General features: G+C 42.4%; 1 protein-coding gene across 1 annotated transcript; it reads right to left on the reverse strand.

Annotated features, from left to right (window-relative positions):
- Positions 1 to 246: 246 nt before the first annotated feature.
- On the reverse strand, positions 247 to 21,776 carry MDH1B (malate dehydrogenase 1B; the record flags this gene model as incomplete). Its single annotated transcript, XM_079783100.1, has 13 exons — positions 21,736 to 21,776; positions 17,798 to 17,906; positions 13,601 to 13,735; positions 13,257 to 13,399; positions 10,898 to 11,394; positions 10,102 to 10,243; positions 8,573 to 8,736; positions 6,812 to 6,951; positions 6,453 to 6,504; positions 4,857 to 4,919; positions 2,952 to 3,026; positions 1,648 to 1,713; positions 247 to 275 (listed from the first exon to the last, which is right to left on the reverse strand). Exons 1-13 carry the CDS (start codon positions 21,759 to 21,761, stop codon positions 247 to 249), a joined length of 1,641 nt encoding a protein of 546 aa, XP_079639226.1. The 5' UTR covers positions 21,762 to 21,776.
- Between the last annotated feature and the right edge of the window lie 103 nt (positions 21,777 to 21,879).

Genomic DNA, 21,879 nt, shown 5'->3' on the forward strand with positions numbered 1-21,879 from the left:
AATTGATACCAAAGTATTTATGAGAAATTGATAATAACTATATGAGTGGGTACACAGAATAATTGAACTCTGACTTGTGTGTGTGTGTGTGTGTGTGTGTGTGTGCGCGTGTGCGTGCTATCACTGTTATTTAATTGTCTGGGATAATATTATCTGAGACTGAAGTAAATCTTTCTATTATTCTTCCCTAAGTACTGACATCATGGGTCTTCCTATATTTATTACAATACCAGATACTTTGATCTGCTACTGTTCCAAAGATATGCCTTCAAAGTCTGTAAAAAGAAAAAAGAAAAAAAGGAAAAGATGTAACAATTTTAAAACTACCTTAGTAACATTTGTTTTTATTAGTTTTTCTCTTGTTCCCCTTCCCTTCTGTTTTCTGGATTTCTGTATTCAATTTGATTCAACAGCTGAGGGAGGTGTGTGTGAGGGGGTTCCTATGAGGGAAATTGAACTGTAGGCCATCATTCAATATCTATATATATAAAAGCCTAAGTGACCATTCGACCGTTTGACTGTTTGACCATTTGACTGGTAGCTATGATGCGCCCTGACCACCAGGGGGCAGACGCTCAACGCACAGGCATGGAAACATGGAACAGACTCATGAATCTGAGAGGGAAGGGGAGAGGGGAGAGGGCGGGAAGAGATTAACCAAAGATCTTATATGCATACTAGAGGCCCAGTGCATGACATTCGTGCACTGGGGCAGGGGGTCTCTCAGCCCAGCTTGCGCCCTCTCACAGTACAGGACCCCTCGGCGGACATCCCCTGAGGGGTCCTTGGTGCTGCCACGGAGGCAGGAGAGGCTCCTGCCACCACTGCTGCGCTCACCAGCTGTAAGCCTGGCTTCTATATAGGACTAGAGGCCTGGTGCACGGATTCGTGCACTGGTGGGGTCCCCCAGCCTGACCTGCACCCTCTCACAATCTGGGACCCCTCAGGGGATGTCAGAGAGCCAGTTTTGGCCCGATTCCTGCAGGCCAGGTTGAGGGACCCCACCGGTGCACAAATCCGTGCACCGGGCCTCTAGTTTTCATGTAAGAAAATTAAATCCTGGCCTCTTTGCTGACTTCAACCTATTTCTATGTGCAGTCTCTCTTGGCTCCTTTGCTTGTCAGTCTGAATTTTGTTTGCAGCTATACTGTCAGTTCCATTTCCTCTCTTGGTCCTGCTTCTCCACTATTCACGAATTCTAATTCCCCAGAGTTAGCCCCACTCTAAGCCCATTATACTCTTCATTCTCAGAATGGAAGGTGCAAAAGATTTGTTCATTTTATTGGATATTCAAATAAAAGTCTGGAAGCATGAGTGAATATCCTGGTTGGTCAATCACAAAGAAATCGACATCAACTTGGTTTTCATAAAGTAGCAGGACAGCTCAGTTATATGCTTTGAAAATCTGGACTCGCAGATGCTTCTGGGTCCTTTTCCTTTCCATTCTGAGGGAAGGATTTGGTTGTCACGGTCATGATTCTGGCTGTAAAAGCAGGAAGCCAGGTTCTAGAAGTCAGCAAAGCTAGTCCCTGGGAATATGTGATGGGGAGGGTTGGAAAAGAACCATATCACAGGGACATGATCTCTTCTACCCAGTTCCATTTCTAGAATAAGAAGAGACTAGTGAATACTTTGTCAACCACCTACCATTTGTGAACTCTTGATTGAATGGGCTTTCCGAGTTGATTTTAGGAGTCAGATCTAAATAATCCACTGCAGCACATAGAGAATTGAAAGAATAGAGTTTTAGTATTTAAAGCATGTTGATTTTTTTTTTTTTGCAGTTATTCTCATTTTATCCTCTTGTTCCTTCTAGTCCAGTTCCTCCAGATGCCTTGCTCTCTTTGGAGGGTGTGAGGGGCTAGGTCACTTTTATGTGAAGTTTCAACCCATGACAGTGGCTTCTCCATGGCCCGTGGGCAATATGAGCAAGCAGGTGTCCAACGCAGCAGCTCAGCACAGCGCCTTTCCGCCAAGCTCCCTCTGTAGCCCTGGTCCTCACAGCATACACCCCTGGGCAATGGCTCAGTGTTCGCCAGCTCCCTCCCCTACAGAATTTTAGGTATAGAAGTGGCAAAAACTGAAACAGTCTAGATTATTATTATTTTTTGGAGATATGATTTGTATAGGCAGAGTTAGCCAATATATAATCTTCTACATAATTTTAACTACATAAATATTAACATGTATTTTATAAATATAAATATTTACATAAAATGTACAAATATTTATGTTTTACAAATATATACTTTGAATATGTATATGTGTATATTCATACACACACACACAGAGAGAGAGAGAGAGAGAGAGAAGGGGAGAGAGAGATTCCTAGATTTTCCTGCTAAAGAGAGATTCCTAGATTTTCCTGGCTCTGTGGTTGAGCGTCCACCTATGAACCAGGAGGTCAGGGTTCGATTCCCCATCAAGGCACATGCTGGGGTAGTGGGCTCGATCCCCAGTTTGAGGCCTTCAGGAGGCAGCTGACTGGTGATTCTCTCTCATCATTGATGTTTCGATCTCTCCCTCTCCCTTCCTCTCTGAAATCAATAAAAAATATATATTTTTAAAAAGAGAGACCTCTCCATCTCTTCCTCTCACACACCTTCTGAGGAGGATCCTGATTTGCCATGTCAGCAATTTGGGGCTTTGTAATGAAGAACAAAGAAGAAAAGGGAAAGGTGAGAAGAGTGAACACCACGGGCTGAAGCTGAGGCGAGAGTATTTGGGGAGAGTCTGAGGTAAGTATGACCTGGAAGCAGCTTCAGCATTTAAAAAAAAAAAAATTGTTGACATTTTTATCCCTCCTTCAAAGTGTTTTCTAAGTATAAAGAGAGAAATGGCGTTATTTACAAATGACTTCGGTTGCTGGACTATGTTCTCTGACTCTCAGAAATGAGTCAACATGAGCCAGGCCTCAGCTACAGAGATTGCTTCTAACTAGATTGACTTACCATCTGGAGTAACTTGATCTTTCCCTTCCTCATGGGTTAGATCAGGATTGTCATTTTTATGTTCTGAAACCAAAACTAGATAAAACATACTGGGTTTAGAATATAACTAACAACTTGTGCGATATTTTAACACAGTGTTTTCAAACTTTATTGAACATGACTTACAGTAAAATATACATTTTACATTACAGTCCCGTACATGCACTTATGCACATATAATGAAATGAAAAGTTACAATATTTACCCTTTTCCAAACTTCTTACCTTTTTCTCATCTTTTCTACTCATCTTTTTTCTTTTTATTTAATTCTAGTTCATTGGAAAAAATTCTGGTCTCCTTATCCTTTTATTATCAATTTTATTCTAGTTCAAGAAAAAATGCTAGTTATTAAATTGATTCTCGTGACCCACTAAATATTTTCACAACCCACCTAACCCACAATATGGGAAGTATAATGTTATATTTGATTCTAATGCTCCTTCAACAAATAGCCCCCAAACCAACCTGAAATTAACCCCACTATCTCCACTATATCACCACTCAAGTTCTTTAGTCTGTATAAAATTATCATTTATTAGAGGGTCTAAGAACCTAAAATCCTCTAGAAAGTCCATGATCAAGCAGGTTCATTTGTATGCTTTGTCCCACCTGTCAATTGTATGCTTTGTCCCACCACCCACAAACCATATTGCTGAGCTCCCAACCAACTATTCAACCAAATAGCAGATGCTTCTTACCTACTTTTCCCAGCTCTACTCCCTCTTTCTGGATCCTCTGCTCTTGCTCAGCTACCCTATGTATTGTCTTCTGAATACAGTTTTATACTATCTCAGGTTCATATTTCATGCCTTGATCACTGAAATGTCTCCTTTTCCCATATTTTCCCCTCTGGTGGGGATACCTTTCATATCCTCTTTCCTAGTCAACCCTCCACTTGCACACCTCCTTTGTACTAAATTACATGCGTAATTCCTACTCATTCTTCTAGACTCATAGCTCCCATTATGTCTCTTCCTATAAGCCTTTCATAACACTCCCAGTCTATGTCAGGAGAGCCCCTGTGGCGTCCCATTATACACTGGGCCTCTATCATAACACTTCTCAATAAGGTAGTTTTGCTATTTCCCATGCTAGATGGTGAACACTTTAAGGTCAAGAACAATGTTTGATATATGTTCATGAGCCTAGCACCTAGCACAGTTTGTATGTGTGTATGTGTGTGTGTGTGTGTGTGTGTGTGTGTGTGTGTGTTAACATGAAATATTCCTGTTCAACAACATTTTAAGGGTACAGTAAGTTAACTATACACACATTGTTGTATAGTAGATCACTAGAATTTTTTCATATTGTGTAAATGAACTACAGTTTCTGAATAAGTGCCTATTTGACTATCTTTAGCTATCTTAGATACAACTAGATTTCAAGATATTATTAAATTTTCTCCATACAGTACAAGACTCTTTCCTCTCCTAGTAAGTTTCTAGATTACTTATTATATATATATATATATATATATATATATATATATATATATATTCTTTCCTTTTGACCTGTCTTGACCTTAGTTTTATTGAGCTTTTTAATTCATTGTGTATCTTAGCATTTACCTTTTCATATTCTCATGGCTCCTTTCCCCCAGACGTGTTTGTGTGGCCATAACTCCCTTATTGTGTCCCTCAGTGTCTTTCACAGTGACCAGCACACGGAAGGTGGTCAATGAATGTCTGGTAATTTCCTTCAAAGGTTTTAACAGATTTTAAATGTGATCTTATATTTGAGTATAGGATGAGGGTGATGTAGGACTCAACTCCCATGATATAGCTAACAGGTAATCAAATTCCTTTGAAATGTAGTGTCAAGTCTTGTATGAAAAGGGCATTTCTTTTTTCTAATTGATATACCTACCATCTGAATATTCCTGATTTTCCTCCTTGTCATCTGTGATAGTTAAGGCAGCCCCTTCAGGTTCTAAAAGTTAGAAAATTAAGTATTAACTGAAAAGATTAAACAATTCTCATACATGAATCATCTCACTGATATGTTAATAAGCAGAAATGCCCAAACTCGCAAAGTTCTGATTATTTTCAATGTCCTGATCTTGGAATCTCTAGAACCATGTTTTGGGCAAGGTCCAATGGTGACAGAGTCAAGATCAATCAACTCTATATACACCTTGTCCTTTGTTAATAAAAATTCAGCATAATATCAGGTCATTTTCTTTCGGAAAATCCACTGTAATTCAAGTGTTTTGGGAAATTTAGGACTATCAGTCAATGGAGTCAAATTTAGAATGACTGCTCTATAGGCATTATCATGAAAGGAATTTATAGTTTTAGAGGTCTGTCAAATGCAGGGAAACAAACTGCTCCTCAGACTTTTGTGCCTGCACCCTCCACCTCTGTGCTGCCTCTAAGCTTCATTTGGTTTGGCCACTCCTGGAGACTTGAATTCCCAAAACCCACCCTCTGCTGTAACCTCTTTTCCTTGCAGGCTCTCTGTCTTTCCTCTCACTTCCGGTACTTTGACCTTTAACCTTACTAAACTCTCTCTCCTCTGGATGATCTGAACCAAGGGCAGTCCTGTTCCCAGCCAGGGTTTTTATTTATTTATTTTTTGTTTGTTTGTTTGTTTTTACCAGTTAATCCATTCTGAGAGACAGCAACTGTTTTAATTGATTGAAATCTATACCATACTTGTTAAATATTTTCAATACCACCCCTGCCTCAGCTTTTAATTTTATTTATATTTATTACTTCCTTCTTTAGCTAATCTAGACCCCTATAATCATGTCATCGCTTTCTTGCAATTATTCTCAATTTCTTTGATTCACCTCCTTCCTTCCCAAATGGTAAGTAAAATAACAAAAGTACTAATTTTCCATTCTCATGCTCAATGCCAATGACCAAATTACCTTAGCATCCATTTAGGGTGCCAGAAAACAAGAGAAATATGAGAAAAAATAGAAAAATAAAAACTTTTGGGAAAAAACTTGCTATTCCAAATAAAGTCATCAGGGAAATATTTAGAATTTTGTTGGAATGCAGTATAGTGTTATTTTTATTTTAATTGCATTATTCTAATTGCAGGGGTGGCAGTACACTACAATATTTCAGGACTTAGTACAATCATGCATCTAGGTTCCCACTCCAGCCAGCTGAGCACCTTTGCGAATCACACAACCATACTTTGAGAGAATAAATTTGTTGTTTTAAGCCAATAGTTTATTGTAATTTGCTATGGTGGCCTGAGGAAACTAATATATAGGGTATAGACAAAAGTTATATGGCCATAGTGTGTTTAAAATGTGATTTCTTTAGCATTCTTATGAGATGTTTTATTTCAAAGGACACAGTAAACATGGTAGTTTATTTTGTCAATAGTTGAGTTTAAAGGTGATAATATAAGGATTTTTATTTATCTATATTAAATAGCGATTCAGTTTTAACAGATATTTTAACTCTCTTTTATTGTCCCAATAGGACATCACGTCTAAAAGGTTACCTGGTTGATATGGCTGAAAATGTAACAAATCTCCAAGTGCAACAAGTTTCTCCTGTTGAAAAATTTTACAATGAGAGAATTAAATGACCATAATTATTAATCATTCTTTAATAGAAAAACACTTTGATTCTTGATTTAAAAAAAAACAACCAACAAATATTTTTAACATACCAGAAATTATGTAACCAAATAAGTAGTGTTGGTCTGCTGATTTTTTTTCAAACTTGTGTTGGTTCCTTATTGTTTTTCGAAATAAGATTCAAATTAACCCCAAAGAAAACAAATGTATGCCTTGGCCTCAGAGAATCGGTTTAAGATCATTATCAGAGTCAGTTGCCTTGTATCTATTCTGACCTTACCTGCATTAGATCACTTGCCATTCTGGTCATTATTTGTTCACTTATTTCAGTATCTTTGAGATCTGTGAGAACCACCCAAGTTCCATTCTCAAATTTCACAGGCATAGAAAAGACGATCCCTTCAGGAATGCCAAACTGGCCTGCGGTGAGCAAACGCAAAGCAAAGCAAAGCAAAAACACTCATAAAAATAAGTCTTGCCTACGAAGTATTGTGGAGCGGACATAATACATGGTTTTAATGGTAACGGTGGAACTAAATCTCTGGTAATTCCTCCCCAGGGGGAGGTGAAACACTCTAGAAGTATTGATTGGACACCTGTCCAGGTTCTGGCCATCCCCCCTTCAGTGTCTCTCTTGGAAAGGAGTGCACCACTCTTCCCTCTTCTTCTTCTTCTTCTTTTTTTTTTTTAATATATTTTATTGAATTTTTACAGAGAGGAAGGAAGAGGGATAGAGTTAGAAACATCAATGAGAGAGAAACATTGATCAGCTGCCTCCTGCACACCTCCTACTGGGGATGTGCCCGCAACCAAGGTACATGCCCCATAACTGGAATCGAATCTGGGACCCTTGAGTCTGCAGGCCGACGCTCTATCCACTGAGCCAAACCAGTTAGGGCTCTTCCCTCTTCCTTATCCCTTTGTGCCGGGGTCAGACTCCCTGCCTCTGCCTGGAGGGCTGATGCAGCCTTTCTCCTCCACCTGGTCTGCGTTCCTTTTGTCTACTTTCCAAGGCTTTACCTTGTGCCCCTGGGTAGCCCAGGAGCCCCAAGCCTTGTCCAATCTGGCCTTCTGCTCTTCCAGGGGACTATGGCAGGCATACAGTTCAGGCATGAGGACTAAGAAGGGAACAAGAGGGAGCCGGAATGTTGCTGATTTCCTCTTAGCTCCTAGTTCCCAGTCTGGATGCGCTCCAGACAAAAAGATTGACAATACTTGTTACTAAGTGAGCAACATTCAGATAAAATTGCGCAGCCCCTTCGGCACCTTAGTCAAATCAGAAAATTATGCTTGCCAATCTAGCGATCAAAAATATTGCCACAAGGGCAAAATAAATGCAGATAAGAAACTAGGATCTAAAAAAACTTCCTCAGTGGGTGTCCCAGGTCCTCTGTTCACGCTCTACTGGTTTTCTCTGTAAAGAGACAGCTTTATGGGTGGGCAACATATGAGGTTTACCTATATAGTTTCAGGGAGACAATGACCACAAGCTCCTATTCCCCAATATTGCATTGTTTATTGATGAGTTCCTCTAGCGATTAATTAAAGTTTCTACAAATAAAGGTAAGATTTAAAATAACTATTTCACTAAAAAGGTAATATGCTGATTTGAATTCACACAAAGGGATGTTCATACATCGTAACTGCATTTGAACAAGATTCACTGAGTGTTTACCCATGAAGGAGACCCAGGCAAAGCCCTGTCTGTAGGGGGTACACACTCTAATGCAGGGAACATATGAATCTAACCACACCATGGATAAAGGTAGGATGTAATATGCTTTCTGATGGAGGAACACTATGCTAGGTGAATACAAAAGGCAGACAGAGATTAATCTGACTTGGGGGCTTTGGGGAAATTTTCCTTGAACTGCACAGTAGTCACAGGAAGAAATATAAGGAACACAATTATGAAATTGTGAAAACTCAGACAACTTGTAGATCATGTTAAGAGATAATAAGTGGGGACACAGACGTAGGAGTACGAGGTATACATGGAGGTTTTTTTCAATATTACAAGATATGAAAGACCCAGGCTTACCTTCACTCAATACTCCTAAGGACACTATCTCCCCATACGGTGATCCATGGTACCAGTATTTCAATGTAGTGGCTATACTGTGTGCAGCTAACATGCCTCCAAATTGTTTTCCTGTGGCAGTCAACTCTTTAAGAGTTGTCACAAATTCTCTGTTTATCCACTCACTATATGAAAAGAAAGAAACAATTTTTCAATGAAGGGAGAAGTGGAAATAAAAAAGACTGCTCCCTGGGTCAATGAATCTGAGTACCAAAAAATAAAAAAAATAAAAAATCATCTTCACAAAAGAGAGAAACAACTTCCTTTGTCCTTTCTTTAAGCTTCTTCAATCCCATAAAAAGTTGATTGAAAAATAATAAGATAGAGTAGAAAGGAATCCCACAGCTTCAAACTAAGACATGATAATATAAATATGGAACATAGAAAAGAGGTCAAAGGCTACAAGAACAGTTACTTTCATGATGAAGAATTTATCCTACGTAGATACTATCTTGGAACCGGTGGTATTCATTTTAAATAAAATAACATCATAAAATGTTGAATTATTCACACTGAGAACTAGAGAGATAACTTTGTCTTTATAATCTGCGGTTTCAAGGCGGGGAATACTCCAGCTGGAGAGCAAGCACTAAATGCTGCCCCTGCTGAGCCATCACGCTGCAGTTCCATTAGACACTGCCCCTACCCAGGCAACAGATGCAGAGGGACCTGCTCCGAGAGGGGAAACTGGAGACATATGATTTCTAGGGTGTGAGGAAGGGAAGGAAGGGGAAGGAGGGCCATTGGAAAGGAAAGTGCTGCAAAGCGTTGAAAAATGCTTCAAAGGCTCTCCTCCCCCTTTCTCTCCTGTGCCTGAGCACAATGGTAGGGTTGACTGTGGTGGGTACAGTTCTAAGGACTTTGCCTGTAATATGAACCCAAGTAATCTTCCCAATGACCCTGCAAGGCCCCTACTGTATGACCACTTCCACTTTGTAGATGAAAACTCTGAGGAATAGAGAGGTGAAGTAACTTCTCGAAAGTCATACAGCTAATCATTGGCTGCGTGAGAATTTCAGCTCAGGTGTGTTGGCTCTAGGGCCTGGGCTCCTCACCACTTCTGCACTCTGCCTCTCCTGGGACAGCACCCCCAGCGGGGCCTGGGTGTGCTCATCTTGATCCCTTGCTCTTGAAACTGGTCAACTAATTTCAACCTGGATACCTATCTCTGCCTTTATAGTAAATGAGATTCACATTACATACAGCTGCTTTAGCGATAACTTTAATGGACTATGTGAGCCACTTTAAGGATAATCTGAAATGTAAAAATTTATAATTTCAAAACCAAATAAATTGGGGGTGGGAATTGACTAGTTGAAATCTTATGGAACTTTCTATGTTTCTTCAATAGAGAGCATAAACAAAGATGAGTGTGAACAATGTCAAGTTATTTTTGTCCAAAGATTTCCGAGATGGTTTAAAAGATTACAACAACTATTACACATTTATTCAACACCGTTATGATACTTCACTTAAAAAATAGACAGTACCTATCAAAAACCAAGCTTAAAATAGGGCGAGAAAAGCGAGGAGGTCCCCAAATGGCACTCTCATATTTGTAAATCTTGGCTTTCCTCAGATCAACGTAGCAGTTTCCACTAATATTACCCCAAATTATCACATCTTTGATGTCTGTGAAGAAAAGAAATAAAAATTAACCTAATAATGAACGTCAGTATACAAAATTGCCTGACGCCTATTTTTCCTTTGTGCTTGTTTTAGGGGTGGTCCTTTTGCTATAAAGTAGATCTGAGTTTATGCTGCCTAAAACTGTGCAAATCACGTGGCTCAATCATCTCCTTAATCAGGGTTTGGAGAGCCTTACTAATGCTCTATAAATGGTGTGGGCGTACAACTGAAATCCAGGGATCCTGGCATGCCCCCTGAAGATACTGCTGCTGCTGAAAACGATGTCACTGGCCTTGGTCCTGACTTTCGTTCACCTGCTTACCTTAGAGAACTGTTTTGAAATTATTTTTTTAAAAAAACATTGATGACGTTTTTAACTGTTATCACGGGGGGGGGGGGGGGGGATGGAATATTAGGTTTCAAAGTATTACTTGCAAAGTATAAACCTTATTATATAATGATGGACAAAGTCAGGTGGTCACGAATGCCAGTTTTTTAAAAAAAAGTTTGCACAGTAGTCAAATCACACACTACGAAGTTCTCTGTATGGGCTTCGCACTTGCTACCCAGAAGGCGTCCTAGAGGGTACAGGGTTCCCCCCAGCTGCTCTGAAACCGTGCTGCTTGGAAACTCAAGCAGAGACAGGGGTTCACTCACATGAGGGGGATGTTTTCATCTTTCTGGCCAGCGCCGCCTTGGCCTGCCCTTCCACCCCCAGCGCCACAGCGACAATATTGCGCGCGATGCTCGGCGCGTATCTCGTGAGCAACAACGTTTTCAGGTTGACAAAGGTTTTTCCTCCCACGATGACTCGGACCGAGTCGCGAGCGTTCTTCTCGAGCAGGTAGCCGTAGAGCCTGCACAGAGGCACCCTGCTCCGCAGGCAGTCCTCCACCGTGTACACCTCCTTGGTCCTGGGGTCGTCCAGGATGATGACCACGTGGGCCTGGCGGAAGGCCTCCTCCACTCTGGTGCAGATGGAGATGCTGCGCAGCACGGGCGACACCAGGTCCTGCGCATTCATGGCGAGGTTGTGGAGGGTTTTTTCCGCCCGCTTTTTGTCAAACAGGGCTATGCTGATTTCCGTGTGCATTCCGAACACCTCCCCGCTGGTCAGGATGGGGATGAGGCTGTAGCAGGCAGGGGCAGATGCACTAACAGTGCAAAGCAGGATTAGCAATAGTTAAATTAACGAGCTAAAAGTTACCCAGGATTTCTGATAATATTTATTACAAAAATATTGTCCCTTTTAAGCTTTTATTATATATATGAAGGGGCTTGTCTCTCAGCCCAGCCTGTACCCTCTCCAATCTGGGACTCCTGGAGGGATGTCCGACTGCCCGTTTAGGCCCGATCCTGGTGGGATCGGGCCTAAACGGGCAGTCGGACATCCCTCTCACAATCCAGGACTGCTGGCTCCCAACTGCTTGCCTGCCTGCCTTCCTGATTGCCCCTAACCGCTTCTGCCTGCCAGCCTGATCACCCCCTAACCACTCTGCTGCCAGCCTGGTTGGTGCTTAACTGCTCCCCTGCCAGCCTGTTTCCCCCCAACTTCCCTCCTCTGCTGGCCTGGTCACCCCTAACTGCCCTCTCCTGCAGGGTTGATCACCTCCAACTGCCCTCCCTTGCAAGCCTGGTCCCTCTCAACTGCCCTCCCTTGCAGGCCTGGTCCCTCACAACTGCCCTCCCTTGCAGGCCGGGTGCCTCCCAACTGCCCTCTCCTGCTGGCCATCTTGTAGTGGCCATCTTGTGTCCACATGGGGGCAGGATCTTTGACCACATGGGGGCAGCCATCTTGTGTGTTGGAGTGATCGTCAATCTGCATATTACTCTTTTATTAGATAGGATAGAGGCCTGGTGCACGGGTGGGGGCCAGCTGGTTTGCCCTGAAGGGTGTCCCGGATCAGGGTGGGGTTCCCTTGGGGCATGGGGTGGCCTGAGCGAGGGGCCTTGGTGGTTTGCAGGCCGGCCACGCCCCCTGGCAACCCAAGCAGAGGCCCTGGTATCTGGAATTTATTTTCCTTCTACAATTGAATCTTTGTAGCCTGGAGCAGAGCCAAGCCTGCTGCTCCCTCCGGGGTGGCAGTCATTTCTGTTGCAGTTAATTCACCTTCTACAATTGAAACTTTGTAGCCTTAAGCAGGTGAGCCTGGCCAGGGTGTGCGGAAAGCTTTGCTTCCCCTGTTGCCGCCGGCAACCCTGGCTTGCTCTCTCAAGCTCCATTCTGCCCCCATTTCTGTTTGAATTTGTTTACCTTCTATAATTGAAACTTTGTAGCTTGAGTGGAGGCTTAGGCCTGCACGGCTATCAGAAAGCTTGGTTTGCTCTGTTACCTGGGAAACCTTGCTCTCTGTGGCTGTAGCCATCTTGGCTGAGGTTAATTTGCATACTCGCCCTGATTGGCTGGTGGGCGTGGCATGGCTGGTGGGCGTGGCTTATGTAGCGGAGTGATGGTTAATTTGCATATTACCATTTTATTAGAGAGGATTATATATAGAGGCCTGGTGCACGAAATTCGTGCACTTGTGGGTGGGGGGATCCCTCAGCCCGCCTGTGCCCTCTCACAGCCCAGGAGCCCTTGGGGGATGTCTGACTGACGGCTTAGGCCGGCTCCCTACGAGCACGCCTAAGCTGTCAGTAGGACATCCTTAGCGCTGTGACAGCCCTGAGCCCGGCTTCTGGCTGAGATGTGCTCCCCCTGTGGGAGTACACTGACCACCAGGGGGGCAGCTTTTGTGTTGAGCATCTGCCCTCTGGTGGTCAGTGAGCATCATAGCGACCGGTCATTCTGCCATTCGGTTGATTTGCATATTAGCCTTTTATTATATAGGATTTGCATTGATTTCAGAGAGGAAAGGAAGGGAGAGAGAGATAGGAGCGCACACACACACACACACACACACACACACATCTCAAACTTGACATTCAGATCTTCTATCATGGAGTTAATCCCACACCCTCCTCCTTTCAAATATAAACAGCCAACCTCGAGAATCCTGGGCTTTGACAGTCCCACCTGGTGATCCAGACCTGCAAGGGGTCAACGAGGTCTTTCAGGGATTCTTTCTCCAGCTCTTTTTGTATATGAGCCTCCAGGTTCTCCTGAGCAATTGCCTTCATCAGCTCAGTCGTCATGCTAGAGGTGACACCGTAGTAAAGCTAAAGATGGCAAAAGAAAAAGTCAGCCCCCGAGAGAAGACAATTAGTGGATAATGGCTATCATGGTAAGTTCTTGTGTAAAGCCAGAAGGGAGTAAAAAGAGAGCTGAGAGAAGACTTTAGAAAGCAATGCGTTGGGAAAATGAAACAATGTGAGAGGTTGATAATGTTTTAAACAGATAAATCAACTTAACTTACATACCTGGGCATGCTCTAGGAACTCATTATATCCTCCCAGCAGCAAGCCCTTTCCTCCGCGATCCAGCAGCTCCCTCCAGATGATGGGGGAACTTTTGTGGCTCCATTTATTCTTTTCACACACATCTCTCAGCCACTCCTATTAAATGATATTCCAAGTGCAGTCACACATTAAATATACCTCAGAATTCAATACTTTAGAATTCAAACACTAAAATACTGGCTTTTTTTTTTTTTTGCCATTACTGAATATACATAAAATTTAGATAGCTTAAACTGTCAAATGTAAATATAAAAAATAGTGATGAGTTAAATAACAAATTAAGCAAATAAGAATATTCTTCAAATCCACTGACAACATAAAGGCACAGGAGGTTGCTCTCTTTTACTGAGGAGACCTGGAGTGTTTATGTTAAAGATAAGCCAAGTGTTCCAACTCAACTGATGTATATATATATAAAAAAAGTCTAACTGATTTCCCCCTTATTCTTCTATCTGAGCTATTTCCAGTTGTAGGGAATTTCCAATGTCGTATTAATTTGATATTGCTTTACACATCTGTGGATATAGTGTACATTGCTCAGATTAAATTAATGAGCTAAAAGTTACCCATGATTTCTGATAATATTTATTAGAAAAATATTAAATCATTATTTGGTTTGTGTAAATCAGGCCTTCCAATGACAAGAGCTGAGTAGAGATAGACAGGACTTTCTTATGGGTAAAGTGCATAATAGCATTCTTGTCTTTGGAGGCATGTGTAATGATGCTACCTTAACACATAAAATCTTAGAAACAAATTTCCCTTCTGATGTTGAAATCGCTCTGCCTTTATCCCACCTTAAAGCAAACAGCGCTGCTGTGGAGATTCTACCATGGCCCTCTATTTTACACCACAGCCTGCCCAATGAAGCACCGAGTCTATGGAATAAAGGGACTCTACCCAAAAGGACCTTCAGCGTCAAGGGCATGTTGATATCTTGGCAAGAAATGAGAGAATATGTATGGGACTGGCCCCCAAGGATGCTGAGTCAAGAGTTGGACATAATGTTGGACAAGGGAGAATTTATTAATATTAATCACTCCTCTGCAGTTCAAGAGAATACACCCTGGCAAAGACCTTGGAAGAGAGTGATAACATGTTGCTAGGATGATTTTCCTAAGATTGGGGAAGGTGATGACGCCCATGAAATGCCGGAACTGCCTTGGAAAACAATGGAAGGGATTAAAAAGCTTAAGAAAATGTTCATGCAAGAGTGGATATGCTACTATAGAATGCTGGAAACCCATTAGTCAACTGTGTGCTCTAGAAGGTCTTTGGGGCACTACATTCACAAAGCGATGAGAAATGCACGGATGAAAGGGGTCTCCATATTGCTGAGAAGCCCCGGGTGGCTGTCCTTTCTAGGCCAGGTCTTTAAAGGACATGCTGTTGTAGAGCTGGACTCCAGGCCATTGGGATGATAGAATCTTGAAACAAGAGGCTAGGGAGCAGTGCCTACCAGAGAGTATCTATTGTGAAAGAAATAGTAGCCCTAGCCAGTTTTGCTCAGTGGATAGAGCATTGGCCTGCAGACTGAAGGGTTTTGGGTTCGATTCTGGTCAAGGGCACATGCCTGGGTTGTGGGCTGGAACCCCAGTAAGAGGGTGTGTGTAGGAGGCAGCTGATCAACGATTCTCTCTCGTCATTGATGTTTCTATCTCTCTCCCTTTCCCTTCCTCTCTGAAATCAATTATATATATATATATATATAAATATAAATATAAATATAAATATAAATATAAATATAAATATAAATATAAATATAAATATATATATATAAATATATATATATATATATATATATATATATATATATATATATATATCCAAGCCAGTTTGGGTCATCAGCCTGCAGACCAAAGGCCAAAGCGTCCCAGGTTCAATTCCAATCAAGGGTACGTACCTGGATTGCAGGCTCCTCCCCAGCCTGGGCACTGGCCAGGGCTTGTGCAAGGAGGCAACCAATCGATGTGTTTCTCTCACATCGATATTTCTCTCTGTCTTTCCTTCTCTCTTCCACTCTCTCTAAAAATCAATGGAAAAATATCCTCAGGTGAGGATTAGCAAAAAGAAAGAAAGAAGCACTAAACAACCCAGCAGGAAGATAACTTAGACAGCTGAAGGCACGTGGGCTCATGAAGAGGCAGAGGTTATGCAATGACTCTAGAGATCAAGCTGCCACTCTCCAGAGCTGATGCAGCTATTGCTGCTACTAAATGTTCAATATGCAGCAACAGAGACCAATGCTGACCCCCTCAGAATGGCATTATCCCTTGAACTCACTAACCAGCCCCTTGGTGGGAAGTTGATTATAATTGGACCCCCTTCCACCCTGGACATGACAGTGATTCATCTTGACTTGAATCAACATATATTCTGGGTAAAGAACTGTCTTTTCTCCTTGTAGGGCTTTGCCCAGCACCCTGTTCAAGAGCTTACACAATATGTAACCTGTCAACATGGGATCACATCAAACTAAGGGACCCACGTTAGTGTACAGGATGTGTGGGGTTGGGCACATAGCCAAGGGATTCACTGGCCCTATCATATAGAGCAGCCCGATAGAGGGAAGGCACAGGCACCAGCTTGGGACTGATGCCTTGCAAGGATGGGGCACCATCTTTCAGGATGCAATAAATATCATAAAATCAATATAGTGCTTTGCCCCAATAGTTAGAATGAATAAATCCAGGAACCAAGGGATGAAATTAAGAGTGACCCTGCTTACCATCACTTCCAGTCACTTGCCCTAGACTCTGTGGATCTGCAGGTTCTAAATCCCAGTGTAGGGGTTGCTTCTATCAGGGAGATCCCCATTAAACTTTAGGCTGTGGATGCCACTGGGTCACTTTGAGTTTCTTTGCCCAAAAGACCAGCAGGCAAGGGAAGGAGTTACCATCCTGCAGGGAATAATTGGCCCTGATGACCAGAAACATGTAGGGCAGTTATAACCCAATGTGGGCAGAAGAGAATATTTGTTGTCTAGATGATTTAAGGGGGCATCTTTGGTACTCTCTTGCTCAATTTTGACAGCAAGTGGACAAGTGCACAGTCGCATCCTATAATAGAAATGGAGACTAGGGTGCAGGCCTTGTAAGGATACAGGTATAGGTCACTACACCTAACAAGTCACTTAGAGAGTGAGGGGATTCTAGAAAGGACAGTAGAGAAGAAAGGTGATGAGTGTTAGTTGCAGCCCTGAAATGATGTGTAGTGGAGACCATAGTTCATGTGACTAACCTTCTTGTAAAGTTTTCCTAGGGAGAGAGGCCAACCAGAATCTTGGACAAGCTGTTTCCAGATGGTGTGAACCTATTACACAGAGCATGTGGACCCAAAAGGCACAACGGGTGCACTGTGGCGGGTCCTGTCATGGCAGTCCGGATTTCCCCTTCATGACCCAGGCACTCAATCCCTCAGCCACCGGGACTATTGGCTACCGATTGCTCAGTGCCCAGTCTCCTTCCAGGAACTGGCTTTAGCTGAAGGAAGTTCCTTTGCTTTAAGTTACATGCCTTCTCTGGGCAGCCAGCATCCAGTGACTGTTAGCTGGGGGAGTACAAAAGCCCAGCCTCCTTGCCTATTTGGGGGGGTATCTATGAAAGGCTAACCCAGATTCCCAGTTCCCTGTATGAATGGCCAAGTTGAATTGCAGCTGGGTGGCAATTCAACTCCTTCCATTGCCCAATGCTGCTGCCCTCATTCCTTCCCAGGATGTTGTTCCCAAGAGCACCCCCTGCCCCCAATAAAGGAAATTCCTTCACCTAAATCTCATCTCAGTCTGTTTCTAAGAAAAGCCAATCCCAAAGAAGGGTATTTCAGTAAACAAGCACCTTGTACCATTAGAAATCAATATGAAGGTGAATGAAGAGCTAAGAAGTGCAATAAAAGTTCCTTCGATTCTTGGGTGGCGGGACGGGGGGCGGGGGAGGCAAATTTATTCTACTCATTTGTTAGGGCCTTGTGTGTTCTAATAGGTTTTAGGGAAAAAATAATGCTTTGAGACTGATAAGTGGGGATTTATTTTATTAGTAGTAAAATATCAGTAGTACACGAACATTCATTACTGGAAGCCTATCTGATATACTTGCTAATGTTAATCAAATTAGAAACATTTTTGTGCATGTGTAAGTTTAATAAATTGTAAAGGCTTCTTACCTCCCAAACATGAGGATGTTGGGTAATTTTAAATATATGAAAATCAGGAAGATTCTTCTGTAAATAGTCTGCCAGGAGTTCTGCTTTAGCATAATATGGGTCATCTGCTCTACCTAAAAGAGTTCAAGTTAGCAATGCCTCCTTTTGTCATACAGAAATTATCATGCAGTTTTAAGTATATGCTATGTAATTAATCATATAGTTACATTTTGTAACATAGTTATAGTATAAATTGCCACCACATAAAGTTTTGATTTTTACTATATTGGTAAAAAGGTCAGAATCTTAAGTAATAAAATGTGGAAAGGAAAAAAGACTATTGAATATTCACTCTCCTCCAGTACTGTTAGATTTCACTTCCCCTAAGAGGCTTACATGCTACTAATTAAACATGAACTATTAACAATGAACTATTCATTAGTAGCTATGAAAAGTCAAAGTGTGAAGTGAAGAGTAGTGGTAGAATCACATGTGGATTTGATGTTTGTGGCAGGAGTATTAGGGGGGAGGAGAAGCTGAGGGAGAGAGAAGAGTCTGGAATAACTTCTACTTTCTGGCTTGAGTAGATGATCCTGAGCTTAGCAGAGAGAAATCACAGGTAATAAGTTTATTGATAAGTGCAGTTGGAGGGATCTGTAGTACATCTAAGTGGATGTGAGCAGCAGGCAGCTGCATGTGTAAGTCTGAAGTGCAAGCTCTATGTAAGGGCTTAAGATGTAGCCATCAACACACAGGAAGTTAAAGCCACCAATGTGCATGGGATCGGCTGTCTGATAGGCAGGGGCCACATGCAAAAGTCTCTCTATAGCATTCTTCCCCATTTACTACAATTACCAGTTCTTTGACCTCATGGAGACTTCTAAGTCATCAATCCCTCTCAACCTCCCCCTATCTATTAGGCTCCCTGTCTTGTTCAAATCCATAATTCATGAATCCAAACCACTCTCTGGCTAATTTGCCCCACTGTGCTTTGGCAAATCAGTCTGATAAAAGCCCATATGAATGAACCAAATTACCTGTCTTTCCTATGCCTAGGTCCCATCTGCTAGATACACCTGGAGAAACATGGCAGAATCAAGCCTAGTGGCACCATTACATTCATGGTCATCAGCCTCAACTGGCCCTCAGCTCTGCCTGGAGATCCCTTTTTCCATTAACAGTATTCTCTTCTTTTCTCCACAGCTGCTGTTCCAGATTTTGTCCACTTCCTTCAAAACTCTTCCTTCTCTCCAACATTTTTTCTGGACCACCAAAAGACAATAGATAACCTTGCTCTCTACTTTACAAAATCAAAGCCAAGTCATAGAATAAGGCATCGGTTGGGGAAGACCCCAATCTCCTGCCGTCACAGGTACCAGTCCCTCTGTATTTGGACACATCCTTTTCTTTCTTTCTTCTACTCAGTGGAAGAGGGATCCTACCTCCTGTTTGGGTCTCATCTTACCACTTATGCTCTGAATACTACTCTCTTCTGCCTTCAGAATGTTCATGGATTCTGCTCAGTTTCTTTCTAGCATCTATCTCTGTTTCTAATGAAACTTTTTCTTCATATTTAAATACACTCATTATATTTGTTTCTCCTGTACTAAAAAACAAAAAGTCCATGCCCCCTATAACTATTGTCTTCCACTTGACCTTTTCTATTAACACTTTTTTTTATTATTAATAAAAGAGTTCTCTACACTTGCCATCCCCACTTCTTTACTTCCATTTATTTCTCATCCCACAGCCATCTGGCTTTCCCCATAATTCTCTAGAAGGTGACCAGGATCTCCATGTCACTAAATCCAATGGATATTTTTTTAGTGACCCTTGTTGACCCTTGGCAGCATTTGGCCCCACTGCTACCCTTTTGAAGCACCCACTCTGATTGGGCAGTCTCCAGGATTTCTTTCTACTTCTCTGGTCACTTCTCACTATACACTGTAGGTTCTTATTCCTTTATCAATCCATTAAAAGGTAAACATTCTGCAAGGCTTCTCATCTTCATATCCTACACATTCTTCCTGGCCAATCTCCTCCAGTCTCTTGGGTTCAAGAAGCAATCTGTATTTCCAATTCAGACCTATCTCCTTATCCAGTCTACCTATACCCTTCTGTATTCTTTCATTTCCTTCTTAATGTCCCATAGACACTCAGCATATCTATGACGGATTTTGCTACCACTCCTCTACCAAATCTGCTCCTTCTCATATATTCTTTATGTCCATCTATGGAGTTATCTAAGAGTATCCAGAGTATTAAGCCTGTTTTTTTCAATAACTCATCTACCCAGTTACCCAAAGCACTGCTTAGGAATAATTTTAACTCTTTCTTCTCCTTTACTTGCCTCGCTCCACCCAATTAGACAACTAATTCTATGGCTTCTGCCTTCCTAACATCTCTCCAATCCACCCATTTCTTTTCATTTCTGTTTCCTACCAGCCTAGATTAAGCCAACATTATCTCCTTATAGGACAATAGCAGCTGACTGGGTTCTTGGCATCCAGTCTTTCTCTTCCCACATTGCAGAGATAACACTCAGATAAAATGCAAATTTGACTATGTTCTTCCCTTCCAAAAACCTTCCACGTACTTCGGATAAAGTTTAAAATATTGAATGCAGCTCACAAGAATCTACATCACTAACTCTGGCCTTACGCTAGATACTCCTTTCTTTGTTCTCTTTGCTCCAATCCCACTAAATCTATTTCAATTTTTTATTTATTGTATACTCCCAATCACCATCAAGCTAGTTCTCCTAGTTTCAACCCCACTTCCTACTCCCCATGCCTAAACTGCTCTTTCCCTTCTTACCTCTTCTCTGCTGGTAGGTCCCTTTCAGGTCTCTGCTTAAAAGTCACTGCCTCTAGGAAGCTCCCTTGCCTGACTAAGTGAGGTCCTCTGCCAGGGCCACTGCTCCTATCAACCCTTGCCCTGCCGCTGCCACGCGTGCAGCATTCTTTGTACATTTGTTTACCACTGTCTTTCCAGCATACAGTCTGTCAGTGCTCAAAAATATCCTTCTGGATGAATAAAGAAGCAAAGAAAATAGATTTTCAGGAAGATGGGAGGTGCCAACTGTGTTAGTACATCAAAGAGGCCAAATAAGACGAGAACTGGACAGCTTCTCTAAAGCCATTGGTGATTTTGTGAGGACCATTTCAGAAAGGAGGCAGATGTAGAAGCCAGATTGAGTGGAAGGAGGACCTAGAAATGGAAGAGCAGTCTTACTCTTTTAAGAATCTTGTTGAGAAGAGAAGGAGGCAGGTACAATAGCATGTTGTAGTAAAAGACTCTTCAGTGCTTTTCTGTATGCCAGTCATCATTTCCTATCCTTCCCCTCCATTGCTGACAGGGTGGGCTTCCTAAATTGCAAGCCCATTAAGGATACTCTCCTGCTAAGTTTTTCAGTGGCTCCCTATTGCTTTTGAGGCACAGTTCAAGCACCTTTGCTTGGTGCACTTGAAGATCTGGTTGCAGCTCCCCTTCTAGCCCCAGGTCCAGCCACTTCCTCCATATCCAGATCGTCCATTAGGCCATGAGACTCTTAGCCTCTTTGCCTTTATCTGGAAGGGCCCCCCTATGCCAAACTTTCACAAATCAGCTCCTGTAACAACCCCCAGAACCCATCGCATTAGTTGTCTTCTTCATCGCATTGATCACATTGTGTCAAAATTATTTGTACACCATGAGACTAAACGTTTCTCAAAGGCAAGGACGTGCCCCCTCCCCCAACCTCCTCCCCATATATCCAGTGTCCGGCAGTGCTTTGCATAGGGTCCCTGCCCAATCAACATCCTTGAGTGCATGTACTGTATCAGAAAGCCTGAGGTGGTCCATATAGAGGCTGGAGTTGCTAAAAACAGAAGCCAGCTAAGAAGATCACTGCCAAGCGGCTATAGGAGGCGAGCAGTTGTTGGTGTTTTGAGTGATCTGCGGGCTTACGCAGGGATCACTCACCCGCAAGCACGAATTTGGCCATGGTGAAGCTTTGATCCCTGGGCAGATACCGCGACTCCGCAGTTTCCTGGCAACCACGCTGCCAAGGACGCGGCGCAGGCGCACTCTGTAGCTGAGCGCGGGATCTGGCGCCCCGCAGG

This window comes from Cnephaeus nilssonii, assembly GCF_951640355.1.
Source record: "Cnephaeus nilssonii genome assembly, chromosome: 10".
NCBI lineage: Eukaryota > Metazoa > Chordata > Mammalia > Chiroptera > Vespertilionidae > Cnephaeus > Cnephaeus nilssonii.